General features: G+C 37.5%; 1 protein-coding gene across 7 annotated transcripts in view; it reads right to left on the bottom strand.

Moving 5' to 3' along the window:
- Positions 1-7,007: 7,007 nt before the first annotated feature.
- Positions 7,008-14,701, bottom strand: part of MELK (maternal embryonic leucine zipper kinase) — an 81,323-nt gene continuing 73,629 nt past the window's right edge. For all 7 annotated transcript variants that reach the window (XM_032396876.1, XM_032396874.1, XM_032396873.1 and 4 more), the window contains 2 exons: positions 9,381-9,484; positions 7,008-7,222 (listed from right to left, as the gene is read on the bottom strand). In XM_032396876.1, the coding sequence (XP_032252767.1) occupies positions 7,045-7,222; positions 9,381-9,484 (282 nt within the window). In that variant the 3' untranslated portion in view covers positions 7,008-7,044. The remainder of the gene's footprint in view (positions 7,223-9,380; positions 9,485-14,701) is intronic.

Genomic DNA, 14,701 nt, shown 5'->3' on the forward strand with positions numbered 1-14,701 from the left:
TTTCATACATTTTTTAATAGCTAGATTCTCTTGTCACAGTATACATTCCTCCCTGAGAAATCCCAACTTCTTAAATGATTTAATTCACGAACAATAATACTGCAGATTGAATGTTTGTGTCTGCCCCCCATCCCCAATTCATATGCTGAAACCTAATCTCCAATGTGATGGTATTTGGAGGTGGGGCTTTGGGAGGTGATCAGGTGGAGGGATGGAGCCCTCATGAATGGGATTCGTGCCCTTACAAGAGAGACCGGAGAGCTCCCTCACTTCTTCCACCATGTTACATCACAGTAGGAAGACAGCTGTCTGCACCAGGAAGCAGGCATCTGCCAGTCCCTTGATCTTGGGGAGTTCTCAGCCTCCAGAATTGTGAGAAATAAGTGCTATTTAAGCCACCCAGTCTGTGGTACTTTGCCATCGCAGCCTAAACAGATTCAGACAACTAGAGTTTATGCTTTGTGCTGTCAAGTTCTATAGGCTTTCACAAATGCATAATATTATGTACCCACCATCACTGTATCATAGAGAATAGTTTTACCACCCTAAAAATTCCCATGGGCCATTTATTCAACACTCCTTCCCATCCCACTGGCAACCACTGATTTTTTCCATGTCTCTTTAGTTTTGCCCCTTCCAGAATGCCATATTAATTATAACCGTACAGTGGGTAGTCTCTTCAGACTGGCTTCTTTCACTTAGTAATATGCAGTTAGTGTTCCTCTAGGTCTTCTCAAGGCTTGATGGCTCATTTCTTTTTACTGTTGAAAAATATTCAACTGTATGGATGTACCACAGTTTAACCATTCACATATTGAAGAATATTTTTGTTGCTTCCAATCGGGCAATTATGAATAAACATTCACACGTAAGTTTTTGTGTAGACCTAAGTTTTCAAATCCACTGGGCAAAGACCTAGGAACACAATTACTGAATTATATGGTGAGATTATGTTTAGCTTTGTACGAAACTATCAAACTGTCATCCAAAGTGGATGCGCTATTTTGCATTTCTACCAGCAATGAATGAGAGTTCCTGTTGCTCCACATCCTTGTCAGCATTTGGTATTGTCAGTTTCTAATAGGTATGTAGTGGTATCTTGTTTTAATTTCAAATTCTTTACTGACAAATGATGTTGAGCATCTTGTCATACATTTATTTGCCATCGGTGTATCTTCTTTGGTGAAGAATGTGTTCAGATCTTTTGCCAATTTTTTAAATTGTGTTGTTTTCTTCTGGTTGAGTTTTAAAAATTCTTTTTATATTTTGGTTACAAGTCATTTATCAGATATATTTAGCAAATATCTTCTCCCATTCTGTAGGTTGTCTTTTCATTTTTTTGTGATGGTATCCTCTGAAGCACAAAAGTTTTTAATTTTGGTGAAGTCCAGTATATCTATTTTTCCACTTGTTGCTTGTGCTTTTCATGTCATGTCTAAGTAACCATTACCTAATCCAAGACTGCATTTACTCCCACACTTTTTTAAAATGAATTTTATCATTTTAGCTTTTACATTTAGGTTCTGATCCATTTTAAGTTAATTTTTTATATGGTATGAGGGAGGGGTCCAACTTCATTTTTTGCTTGTGGATATCCAATTATCTAACATCATTTGTTTTTGTTTTTTTAAGATTTTATTTTTAAGCAATCTCCACACCCAATGTGGGGCTCAAACTCACAACTCTAAGATCAAGAATCACATGCTCTACCGACTGAGCTGGCCAGGTGCCCCTGAACACCATTTGTTGAAAAGACTATTCTTTCCCCCACTGAATTGTCCTGGTATCTGTCAAAAATCAGTTGATCATTGTGATAGGCAGAATGCCCCCACACCACAGACATCACATCCTAATTCCTGGAATCTATGAATATGATATGTTACATGTCAAAGGAGAATTAAGCTTACAGATGGAATTAAAGTTGCCCAACAGCTAACCCTAAGACAGGGAAATACTCCTGCCTGACGTGAGTGGGCCCAATGTAATCATTACAGTGTTTAAAAGTAGAAGAGGGAGGGAGAAGAGTTCAGAGTCAGAGGGAAATGTGACTGTGGAAAGAGTAATATGATGTGAAAAGGACTCAACTTGCCTTTGTGTGAAGATGGGAGGAAGAGGGCCATGAGCTGAGAAAGGTGGGCAGCCTCCAGAAATTAGAAAAAGCAAGGAAATGGACCCTAACCCAGAGCCTACAGAAAGGCTTTTAAATATATAATTCTATAGGCCTATATTACATAATAATCATAGTCATAAAAATAAGCTCTTTAAAATGTACAAAATCACTGTGGAACCAAGAAGCTGGCAGTCTTTCAATTCCTATTTCCTTGGTAGACTATATTCTTCTTATGCAGAGGAAGACACTTTGAATTTCTTATTTTCATTAGGAATCACACAACAAACTCAACTGTAATAAGGTCTGGATTAGTGAAGTTTTCCTACATCTTAACCAGTTTGTGTAAGATTGCTGCTTTAAAAAAAGCAATCTTTTGATGAGTATAATATATAATCATGCTTTTCTATATGGCACAATTTCAGGAGAGAGGTATTACACCTATTTCTAGTATAGGAAAGAACATGCACTTTGGAGCCTGTCATGCCTGATTCAAAGCCAATACACTTACAAGCTTTATAACCTTGAGAGAGTTATTACTTTGCCTCTCTGATACTCAGCTTTCTCCTCTGTAAAAAGGGATACCACCAACCTTGCAGAATTAGTGCAAAGACTAAGTGAGTTAATATGTATATGATTTGAAAGCATTTATTTAAATCTGGGGTCAGCAAACTTTTTCTGTAAATACTTTATAATAGTAAATACTTTATGCTTTGCAGGTCATACAGTCTCTGTCAAATTTACTCAACTCTGCCACTCTAACACAAAAGCAGTCATAGATAATATGAGCACAGCTGTGTTCCAATAAAACTACCAAAAAAGACTACAGGGCTACAGGGTGGTCCACAGGCCGTAGTTTGCTGATGCCTGATATAAATCATCCAGTGCAGTGTCTGGCACACAGTGGGTGTTCAATCCTAGGTAGTTACTATGATCATTACTTTATTTCTATCACAGCCAAGAAACACAACCTTTTATTGCTCCTTCAACTCACTCACCATTCTATCATCCCCAATTTGCAAAATATACAAAATTACCTAAAATGCTGCTGCTAAAGCTTCTGCAGTCACTCTACTCCCAATATCCAAACAATTGATTATCTTCCACACTGTTACTGGACAGATAGGAGCTTTAGGACTATTGGTTTCAGTTCAGTACTTAAATCCCTTCTATGACCTTTCCTATGAATGGCTGTCCAACATGTCTGAACACCTCCAATGACAGGGAAGCCACTATATTCCTGGGCACCCTCTCTTGTCAGGTAGCTTGGAGTTTTTCTGAAAGCTCTTTATCGTGAGCTTAACTTCAATATGGTTCAACTTTATAAGTATATACTGAGTCCCTGCTGTATTCTAGGCACTACTAAATGCTAGGAACACAAAGATGAATAAGATATGACCTCTACCTCCAACTTCTCACTGGACTTTCTTTGCCTGCTACTATCACCAAAACAAGTCTCCTATTTTCCCCTCATGATAGACCTTCAGGTATTTGAGGGTTAACACCTTAAGTGTTCTCCAGGTTCCAAACTTTCAATTCCTTCAACCATTCTTCACAAGTTCCTTCATCACTTCTTCACACTGCCATCCTCTGGACATAAAATTCACACACACCCTCCAAAGAAGTCCATGTGTGGCTGCACAATGGAAAGGGAAGCCAACTTAAAACTATGCAGATTTAGTTTAGTGTCAACAATCTAAACCATATTTGCCTCTTAGGAACTACCCCAGCCTCATTTACAACTCCCAACTATACCCCTTTAATTTTCCAAATGGCTCTATAAAATTAGAGCTAAGTGATAGATTTTAGATGCTATAGCAACCATTAACATTTATTTGTCCTTAAAGGAAAGCAAGATAGGGGCACCTGGGTGGCTCAGTCATTAAGCATCTGCCTTTAGCTCGGGTCTCGATCCCAGAGTCCTGGGATCGAGCCCCACGTCGGGTTCCCTGCTCAGTGGGAAGTCGGCTTCTCCCTCTCCCACTCCCCCTGATTGTGTTCCCTCTCTTGCTGTGTCTCTGTCAAATAAATAAATAAAATCTTAAAAAAAAAAAAAAAAGGAAAGAAAGAAAAAAGAAAAGCAAGATTTAGCTTAAATAGCAGTCAGGGTACCTATTTTTACTTGATCCAGTCTGATGGGTAGTAGAGCCAATAATAACATTTCTAGGCTGAATTAATCCCCAAAAAAGAGATTTAAATTTTTTTAATTTTTAAAGTAAGTATACTAAAAACTCCAATGTAAAGACTGCAATTGTCAGACTAGATGTTTACAAAAGGAAATAGAAAATAGTATCACATTTATAGTAAGGCTAAGCAGTGTTTTATATTTATGTGTGATGCATCCCAAAGTAAAACGGACTTCTTACTGTGGTTCATGGTCAAAAGTTTTTGTTCCAGACTCATCTGACACAGGAATACAGGAGTGATTCTTCTCTTATGTTTTATAAAAATAGCCGGATTGGGCTTTAGAAAATTAAAACTTTTTCTTTTTTTTCTTTTTTTTTTTTTTTAAGATTTTATTTATTTGACAGAGAGAGACACAGCGAGAGAGGGAACACAAGCAGGGGGAGTGGGAGAGGGAGCAGGCTCCCCACTGAGCAGGGAGCCCGATGTGGGGCTCGATCCCAGGACTCTGGGATCATGACCTGAGCCGAAGGCAGACACCCAAAGACTGAACCACCCAGGCGCCCCAAAACTTTGTTTTTCAAAGACACCATCAAGAAAGTAAAAAGACTACCTACAGAAAGAGAGAAAATATTTGCAAATCATATATTTGGTAAGGGACTTACAGCTAGGACTATAGAATTCTTGCAACTCAACAATAAAAAGACAAACAACCAGATTCAATATGGGCAAAGGGTCTGAATAGATATTTCTCCAAAAAGATGTATGACCAATAAGCACATGAAAAGATGCTCAACATCATTAGTCATTAGGGAAAAGCAAATCAAAACCATAGTGAGATAACACTTCATAGAGCTAAAATAAAAAAGACAGACAATAACAAATGTTAAAGAGAATGTAGAAATATTAGAACCCTCATAAATCACTGGTGGGATCATAAAATGGTAAGCAGTTTGTCAGTTCCTCAAAATGTTAAATGACTCAACAATTCCACTCCAAGATACATATAAACATAAGAGAACTGAAAACATGTCCACACAAAAATTTGTATGGAAATGTTAATAGCAACGTTATTCATAATAACCAAGAAGTGTAAACAACCCAAATATCTATCAACTGATAAATGGATAAATAAAATCTGACATATCCATACAATGGAGTATTATTCAGCTGTAACATGGAATGAAGTGCTGACACATGTTACAACATAATGAATCTTGAAAACATTATGTTAAGTGAAAGAAGCCAGACCCAACAGGCCACAATATTGTATGAATCCCTGTACATGAAATGTCCAGAATACTCAGATCCAGAGACAGGAAGTAGATTAGTGGGAACCAGGAACTGTGAGGTGGGCAAACAGGGAGCACCACTAATGGATGCAGGGTTTCTCTTTGAGGTGATGAAAATGTTCTAAAATTAGATTGTGGTGAGAGTTGCACAAATGTGAATAAAACCCACTGAATTATATACTTTAAAGAGGTGAATTTTATAGTATGTGAATTATATTTCACTAAGCTGTTCTAAAAAAATTTAAAACCCTTTGAGAGCTTCCCTTTGCCAAAACAGTTTAGTGGAGCATTTGAGTTCCTTCAAGTTCTTCCATCACTTATTTCCAGCTAAATGTTCAGCCCTCAACTCCAGCTATTTCCCCCTTGCACCACCTTCTGCCTCCACCCTAAACAAGGCATGACATTTCATAATTCCACGCCTTTGCACATACTCTTCTTGCTGCCAAGAATATCATATTCCCTCTTCTCTTTCTGATGAACACCTATATATCCTTTAAGAACAAATTATCCCTTACTCCTCCAGACAAAGTTGGTCATCCCCTCTACGCTATAAATACTAGTTTATGCATCTGCCCCTAATAGATTCTGAGCTCCCTGAGTTTACTAGACAGCATCATCTTCAGCCCCTGAACCTAATGTTTGTAAGCACTTAGTAAATGTTTACTGAATAAATGAGTGACAAAATACTCCCTCACTACTGACTAGAAGTAGTGCTATTTTTCTCCAACTAGTTTAATTGGTAAAATCCACACAAATAAAACTTGAGGGCTAGCCTTTAGAGACCAATAAAATGAAATAAAAATACAAATTTGGGGCCAACATCGAGACTTAAGGAAAATTACCATAAAGTAACATTTCATGGGGGTTCATAGTTCAGATACTTATTGTTGACCGAACACACTTACTGAAGTCAATAGTCTTTTATTCAACATATTAAATGTGTTGTTTAACTCTGGTAACCACAGCTGTGACTTAGTTAACGATCTCAATAAATCCTACTTAAATCAGAGACAGGGGGAAAAATTATGCAAATGAATTCTTATCTGTTTTTCTGCCCAAGGCATATTTGATAACAGATAAAACATCTCCAAATAGTCTCTACTTAATAGTCAGGAAGCCATTTGAGGTTTTATTTGGATCAAAATCAAATACAAAGAAGAGGAGAAGTCTGCTATATTCACAAATGATTTTATTTCAGAAAGAAATTACACATTTAAAAGGAGACATAGTTAAGAGCTTACTTTCACATATGGAAGTGAATCTAGGAAAGTCAACAGTTATTAATATACAAAACCACATGATTAAAAAAGACAGTAGTAGATAATGACAGATGGGCACACCTTAGATTCATCTGCAAAACATCTTTTGTTTAAAAACAAAAAGATATCGGTCTTTAAGACAGCTCTTTAGAAACAAGTCTGTAGTTCCAAAGAACTTTAAAAATCAAACCAATCACACCAGTCTTCCATATCGGCTGTATCACACCCATATTCATCCATTGGGGGGGGAACCATCCAACAATTATACCTTGCAGCTAGACAGGATGTCTTCCACTAATCTCTTGTAAACCCAGGCATCACCCTTAAGCCGCTGCCTCCTGATACCCACCACATCGGGTTTTTGAAGCTGGCACACTTCTAGTTCAAACTGCATTGTCACTTTACCAAAATCTGACTGTGTTTGACACTTCAGTGTATAGCTATGAAAAACAAGATAAGATACCAGTTAGTAGGAGCATCATGAATATTCTGTATAAGAGATTTCTAAGCCTCCAGGAGGCCAGTGGAGAGAATGAACCATTATGTCACATTAAGCAATCTATTACTGCTTACAGTTTCCAAATGATTTAGCTATACCTTAGTCATGGAGCATGACTGGTGTTTTCCCAGAAGCTGAACTAGGATCTCAAGAAAGAATAAAGATGAAAGGCTCTATCAGAATTTTCCCTTGTCCAAAGAAAAGCCCTTCGTTTAATAGCTACCCATGCCATTCATGCTCAAGAAATCTTCTGGCCTTCTTTGTGCATCTCTTTCAACAGTGTAATCTTTGAACATTAGGCCATTTCCACAATGTTCACAACAAAGGAAAAGTGCAGGGAAGATTAAGAATATATTTTTGTGGGCACCTCATCAGAAAATTTTGTCTTTCATATAAATAAAGCTGAAGCTACCAACCTGTCAGAACGGCATATGTTTTTGAGATTTTTCTAATAGTAGTAAGAATTTATTAGTAATATCTGGAAGCATGGTTACACTTCATGGCAGAATTATAACAGAAAACCCATGGAGATGGTATATTCCCATGGTTGAAACACATGGTAAATATAACTAGAACTGCAACATAACAACTCTGATGATGGAAGGGCCCAGTCCAAATGAAGCCTTAAACGCATCTTAAGAAATAGGTATGTACCTGCAAAGTTAGATAAATTGAATTCATGTAAATCAATTTTTTAATTAGTTTGCATATTTTAGTTTGTCTTACTAATCTCCAATAAATAAAAAACAATAGGATCAATTTTAAATTTTAGTTCCCTAAATATTTATGATTAGGCAGTGTTCCACAGAAGTGTAGACAAATTACTTGTATCTGTTATGAGGTTTCACAAAACATCATCCTTTTTCTTACTAATTTAGATCTGTGTTTGGGGTCTTGATCTCTTAAAAATGAGCAATCATTATCAGAAATAGGAGTACCAAAAGGAGTACCCTATAGTTAAGATTCCTGATGGGAAGATGAGGCATAGAGCAATTCAGTCTATGGAAGAGAAAAACCAATTCTTCTGGCTTGGAAAAAGATCATAAGGGAATATATACGAGGTTAGTAAGATCACACCACTAAAAAACTTAGCTTTTATTGCTCTGCTTTTTCACAAAGTAGTTAAAAACAAACAGAAAAGTTAAAAAGGAAAAAAAGGATCAAGGCAGAGACTTTGCAGCTGATCAGGAAGTTAGAAGAATAAATTATTGGCTAGCAGCTAGTTGGTGATCGGAAAGAGAGATTATATGCTGAAGGAAAAATTATTGAAAGCTTTCTGATATAGATTTGGCTAGAGGTTCTGGAAGCATCGCTAAAGCCCAAGCATGAAGAATGAGCCAGAATGAGTTATATGTGTTCTGATGACGCCTAAAGAAGAAAGCCAGGGTTCAGGTAAGGAATGCTTGCCAACATTTACAGATAATGAAAAATAAAATTATTTTTGCAAAAGATTGTTTCTTAAAATCTTACTCTACATTGAATATTCTAGTTAAATATTTTGTTATATCTATTAGTGGCTCTTTCTATCTGCCTTAATAATGAAATTTTAAAGAGACATAACTGGAAATGCTTAGAAAATATGAACATCTTAGGTAACGAGAAGAGGTCTGGCCATTCAGACCATGAGATCACAGCCACGGAGGCTTTGCTGGCAGCTCACTCAACAGTGGGAGAGAGTTCAGGTGAAATAATTTGATAAAGTGCTGAAAACCCAGTCCTATCCAATAGCAAGTCATAAAGGAAAGGGTTCTACATAAATCCCTAGTTGGTTTGAGGTATCTCATAAATTTAGATTGCAGTTTATAAATATTATTGAAAATATCAGAGGAAAATAGAGGACTGAAAAGAAAACTGGAAGAAGTTCGGATTTTTCCTATTTTGAAAAGTCTAACTTTGAAAGTGGTGACAATATGGCGCTAGCTCATATAACACCAACAAGACTAAATTATGAACAATGACACTAGCATAAAAGCTTTTTTGATGAAAATGAGGTGGGAGAAATATTTTTTAAAAAGAGAAGTGAAGAATCAATACATGTCTTCTCAAAGTTCAAAAGACATCAAGCAATAAATGCAACAGCCTCTAAGCGTGCTTCTTACCCCTTTTGTACAAAGTCAACGTGCTTCTTTGGAAGAATAGACATTATTTCATTCAAGAGTTGATCTGGATTCACTAATCTGGTTGTAGTCACATTATAGTGAAGCTTAAAAAAGAAAAAGAAGGGGTAAGAAGTAAATCTTTACATCAACACAAAGACCATTCTACCTAATTGAGAGATTCCCAAACTCATTATAGTACCAGTTCAAAGGGAAACATTTCCAGAAAAATACAGAAACAATTTCCAACAACTCTTGGTAAGCTGAAATAAGATGGCACTGAAGAGCTTGGAGAAATAATACTCACTAGTAACTCCATCCATATCATCCTTTTTAACCTTCCATCCTCCTCTCCTACCAATCTTTTTAAAGAAATACATAAATATTAATTATTATATCTGTATGAGCTTTGCTCGTTTCTCCCTTCCCATGCTATGCTAGAGATAGTAATAGTCCTAAAATGTAAACTGTGGGAAATGAAACAAATGCCCTAGGAAATGTGGTTTGTACATATAGTTGACCCTTGAACAACACAAGGGTTAGGGGCACTGACCCCCTACAATGTCAAAACTCCACATATAACTTTGGACTCCCCCAAAACTTAATAGCCTACTGCTGACCGAAAACCTTACAGATATCATAACAGTCAATTAACACATATTCTGTATATGTATTTTTTTGTTATTTTGTTTGGTTTTGTTTTTTAGAGAGAGATAAGAGTGTGTGAACACGGGCTTGGGGGCGAGAAGGGGCAGAGGGAGAGCGAGGAGAGAATCCCAGGCAGGCTTAGCCTGACGTGGGACTAAATCTCACGACCCCTGAGGTTCATGACCTGAGTCAAAATCAAGAGTTGGACACTTAACCGACTGAGCCACCCAGGCGCCCCTATATGCATTATATACTATACCCTTACAATAAAGTAAGCTAGAGAAAAGAAAATGTTATTAAGAAAATAATAAGGAAAAGAAAATATATTTACAGTACTGTACTACATTTATCAATATTGTAAGTTTACATTGTATGTTTACAAGATGAATCTTCTATCATCTGTTAGTACCTACATCAATAGTCTTATATGACACAAAACACTATAGATATTATATGTATTACTAACACTAGATATCAAAAATGAAAAGATGTGAAAAACAAAGTTGTATTCATTTACAGGTATAGTGATTCATGCATTGATAACAAAGCAGCAGCAATAGGATTGCTTCATGGTAGCCTAGTGTAATCAATATGATTGCTTCACAGTAGCTTAGCCTATACACTAATGAATAAATGGTCTTACAAATTTTATGGGATACAGTAATAAAGTCATATTCATAATACAGTATTAGAAACTTGTTAGATATTTTTTTAAACTACCTGCTGGTGATGATAGGCTGATAAGCAGTTTCTCCAATAACAGAAGCATACTGAACAGTAACATAATTCTTTGAAAGCAAAGTTATACAACAGTAAGAAAACAAATACATTATTAATTTTATATTAAGTATCACTCACCTTATGTCTAAGTAAAGATAGACAATCCACTTCTGTGAGTCCTGCACACAATGTTCTACATGATGAATACTTAGGTAATGATGATGACAAAAAATGTCTCATGATCCTTATACAGCTATTAGATGTTCACACAAAGACACACACATACACAATATGTAAGTTTATTAACTGTACGGCATGATGATTGTTTACTGTTCGTTAAGTGAAAATGGATCATCATAAAGGCCTTCATCCTCATCTTCATATTGAGTAGGCTGAGGAGGAGGAGGAGGAGGAGGAGGAGGAAGAAGGGTTGGTCTTGCTGTCTCAGGGGTGGCAGAGGTAGAAGAGTTAGAAGGAGAGGCAGGAGGAGAGGTAGAAGGAGAGGCAGACACACTTGGTGGAACTTTTGGAAATACATCGTAATTTCTGTCTGACTTTATGCTTTTTCATTTCGCTAAAAATGTTTCTGTACGGTGCCAATCCTCCTTCCACTATTCGCTTTAGTTTCAGTGTTCATATCATAAAAGGGTCCATGTCATAGAAGAAATCCAAAGTAGTCTTGAATAATGGAAACCCTTCGGCCACATTGCCTAATGTCAATGTGTTTTCTGGCGCTGCTTCTTCTACATCTTCTTCCTCATTATCTGCCACTAGTTCAGAAGCACTTACCTCCATCAACTCATCTTCCGCTCATTCTTCTGGTGTAGTGTCTATCAGCTCTTTAATTTCTCCAAGGCCCATATCTTGAAACCCTCCCCACACATATCTTTTTTTGCCATATCCACAAACTCTTTCATGATCTCCTTGCCTGGCTCTGTCGTAAATCCTGTGAAGTCATGCACAACATGTGGACCGTTTTTTTCAGCAGAAATTTATTGTTTCGGGCTTCATGGCTTTCATGACTTTTTCTGTTACAACAATGGCATCTTCAATGATGAAATCCTTCCAGACTTTCATGACGTTCTCTTCCATAACACTGACAATCCTTTCCAGAGAGTACTGGGTGTAATGAGCCTTAAAGGTCCTTATGACCCCCTTTTCTTGAGGCTGAATTAGAGACATTGTGTTTGGGGACAAGCAGACTACTTGGACACCTTCAGTGTTGAACTCATGGGGTTCTGGGTGACTCAGCAGCATTGTCCAATATCAAAAGAACTTTATAAGGTACTCCTTTCCTGGCAAGGTACTTCTTGACTTCAGGGACAAAGCACTGATGGAATCAATCCAGAAAAGGGATTCTCGTCCAGACCTTCTTGTACTGGCAACTTGGTGGGCATCTTTTCCCTTCAAGACTTGGGAGTTAGCAGCTATATAAACAAGGGCAGTCCTGATCATAATCCTGACTGCATTGCATGAAACAATAGAGCTAGCCTATCCCTCCCTGACTTAAATTCTGGTGCTCGTTTTTCTTCCTTACTAATAAATGTCTTTCGTGGCATTTTTTTCTCCCCAGAATAGGGTATTTTTGTCTGCATTAAAAACCTGTTCAGGAAGATATCCTTTTTCCTCAATGACTTTCTTAATGGCATCTGGGAACCAGTATCTACTGCCTCTTGGTGGGCATAAGTTGCTTCTCCTGTGATCTTGACATTTTTTTAAACCAAACCTCTTTCTAAAATTATCAAACCATCCTTTGCTGGCATTAAATTCTCCAACTTCAGATACTTCACCTTCGTTTTGCTTTAGGTTGTCATAAAGACTTCATCTTTTCTCAAATCATATTAAAGTTTATAGGTTTGCCTTTCTATCTGCCTTTCAATCCTGCACCCACATAAAAGCTGCATTTTCAATATGCGATTAAAAAAAAAAAAGCATTTTGCAAAAAGTGCAAGATTTTTGTGCCTGTTGGCATAACTGCAGCAAGGGCTTCACAAATTTCCCTTTTTTTTTTACACAATAGTCCTTTTACTGGATTTATTTATCTTGAAATGGTGGGCGACCATAGCTGCAGACCTCAATCTATGGTATATATCAAGCAATTCAACTTTTCCTTGTAATGTCATGACTTTTCTGTGCTTCTTGGGGGCACTTCCAGCATCACTAGCAGCATTTCATATGGGTCCCCTAGTGTTATTCAAGGTTTATGGCATTACACTAAAATGATGAAAAAATATGCAAGAACCACCAGAGATCATCTTTTACTGTGATACGCAATTTACTGAAGAGACGAACTGCTCACATGGAAATGATTAGCATCACACAGTGTTTTTCATGGAATTTTATTTAACTTCATTTTTTTAAAGATTTTTTTTATTTATGTGAGACAGAGAGCACCGGCAGGGGGAGGGGCAGAGGGAGAGGGACAATCAGACTCCATCCTGAGCAGGGAGCCCAACGCAGGGGTCAATCCCAGGACCCTAAGATCACAACCTAAGCCGAAATCAAGAGATGGACATTTAACCCACCGAGCCACCCAGGTGCCCCATATCACACAGCATTTTAAGCAGATACTCAAAACACAAGCTCACTGCAAGAGCAACAGAAGGTAGCTATGAAATTATTATAGTAGTACAACATGTATTACAGGTGATTTTAATGCAATTATGATTTAATACTGCACCTTTAAGTTTGTTCACATTTCTCTCAACTGTGAATGGTGCCATGTACAGTATGTTTGTGTCCATAAGTTTTGATAAATTTTAACTTTTTATAATATATTTGTTTATATCTTATGGCAGTAAATGATAAGATAGACTAATATCTACATATATCTTATGCATTCATGACATACCTTTCTCTTAATTTTTTTGATATTTCTAGGCTATGTGGTTTTTGATTTTTCCAAATTGTCACAAATCCCCCCAAATTTTCCTATATATTTGTTGAAAAAAATATACATATAAGTGACCCACACAGTTCAAACCCATGTTGATCAAAGGGTCAACTGTATTTTTATTTTAGTATTTATGTATTTGTTCCAATCTGATTTGGAAAAACCTAATTAGCAAAAACTAATAATATACAGTTTCTTTAAAAATAAATTCAAGGGGCGCCTGGGTGACTCAGTCGGTTGAGCATCCGACTCTTGATTTCAGCTCAGGTCATGATCTCAAGGTTGTGAGATCGAGCCCTGCGTCTGACTCCCCACTCAGCAGGGCGTCTGCTTGAAAATTCTCTCTCCTTTCTCTCTGTGCCCCCCTCAACTCGCACACACATGTTCTCTCTCCACAATAAATAAATCTTTAAATAAATAATAAAAAAATAAAAATAAACTCGGGGCCCCTGGGTGGCTCAGATGGTTAAGCGTCTGCCTTCGGCTCAGGTCGTAATCCCAGGGTCCTGGGATTGAGCCCCGCGTCGGGCTCCCTGCTCAGTGGGAAGCCTGCTTCTCCCTCTCCCTCTGCTGCCACTCCCCCTACTTGTACACACTCTCTGTCAAAAATAAAAATAAAAACTTTAAAAAAATAAAAATAAACTCAAGTTTTTTATTTATTTTTTTTTTAAATTTTAATGATAATTGAGAAATGTCTTTTTTTTTTTTTAAGATTTTATTTATTTATTTGAGAGAGAGAGAGCACATGAGAGGAGGGAGGGTCAGAGGGAGAAGCAGACTCCCTGCTGAGCAGGGAGCCCGATGCGGGACTTGATCCCGGGACTCCAGGATCATGACCTGAGCCGAAGGCAGTCGCTTAACCAACTGAGCCACCCAGGCGCCCAAAATAAACTCAAGTTTTTAAAAAGTTAGCGATCTTGGGGCGCCTGGGTGGCTCAGTCATTAAGCATCTGCCTTCGGCTCGGGTCATGATCCCAGGGTCTTGGGATCGAGCCCCGCATCGGGTTCCCTGCTCCACGGGGAGCCTGCCTCTCCCTCTGCTTTTTTTTAAGATAGATAGATA

The sequence above is a fragment of the Phoca vitulina genome, unplaced genomic scaffold (assembly GCF_004348235.1).
Source record: "Phoca vitulina isolate PV1807 unplaced genomic scaffold, GSC_HSeal_1.0 scaffold94, whole genome shotgun sequence".
In the NCBI taxonomy this organism is placed as follows: Eukaryota; Metazoa; Chordata; class Mammalia; order Carnivora; family Phocidae; genus Phoca; species Phoca vitulina.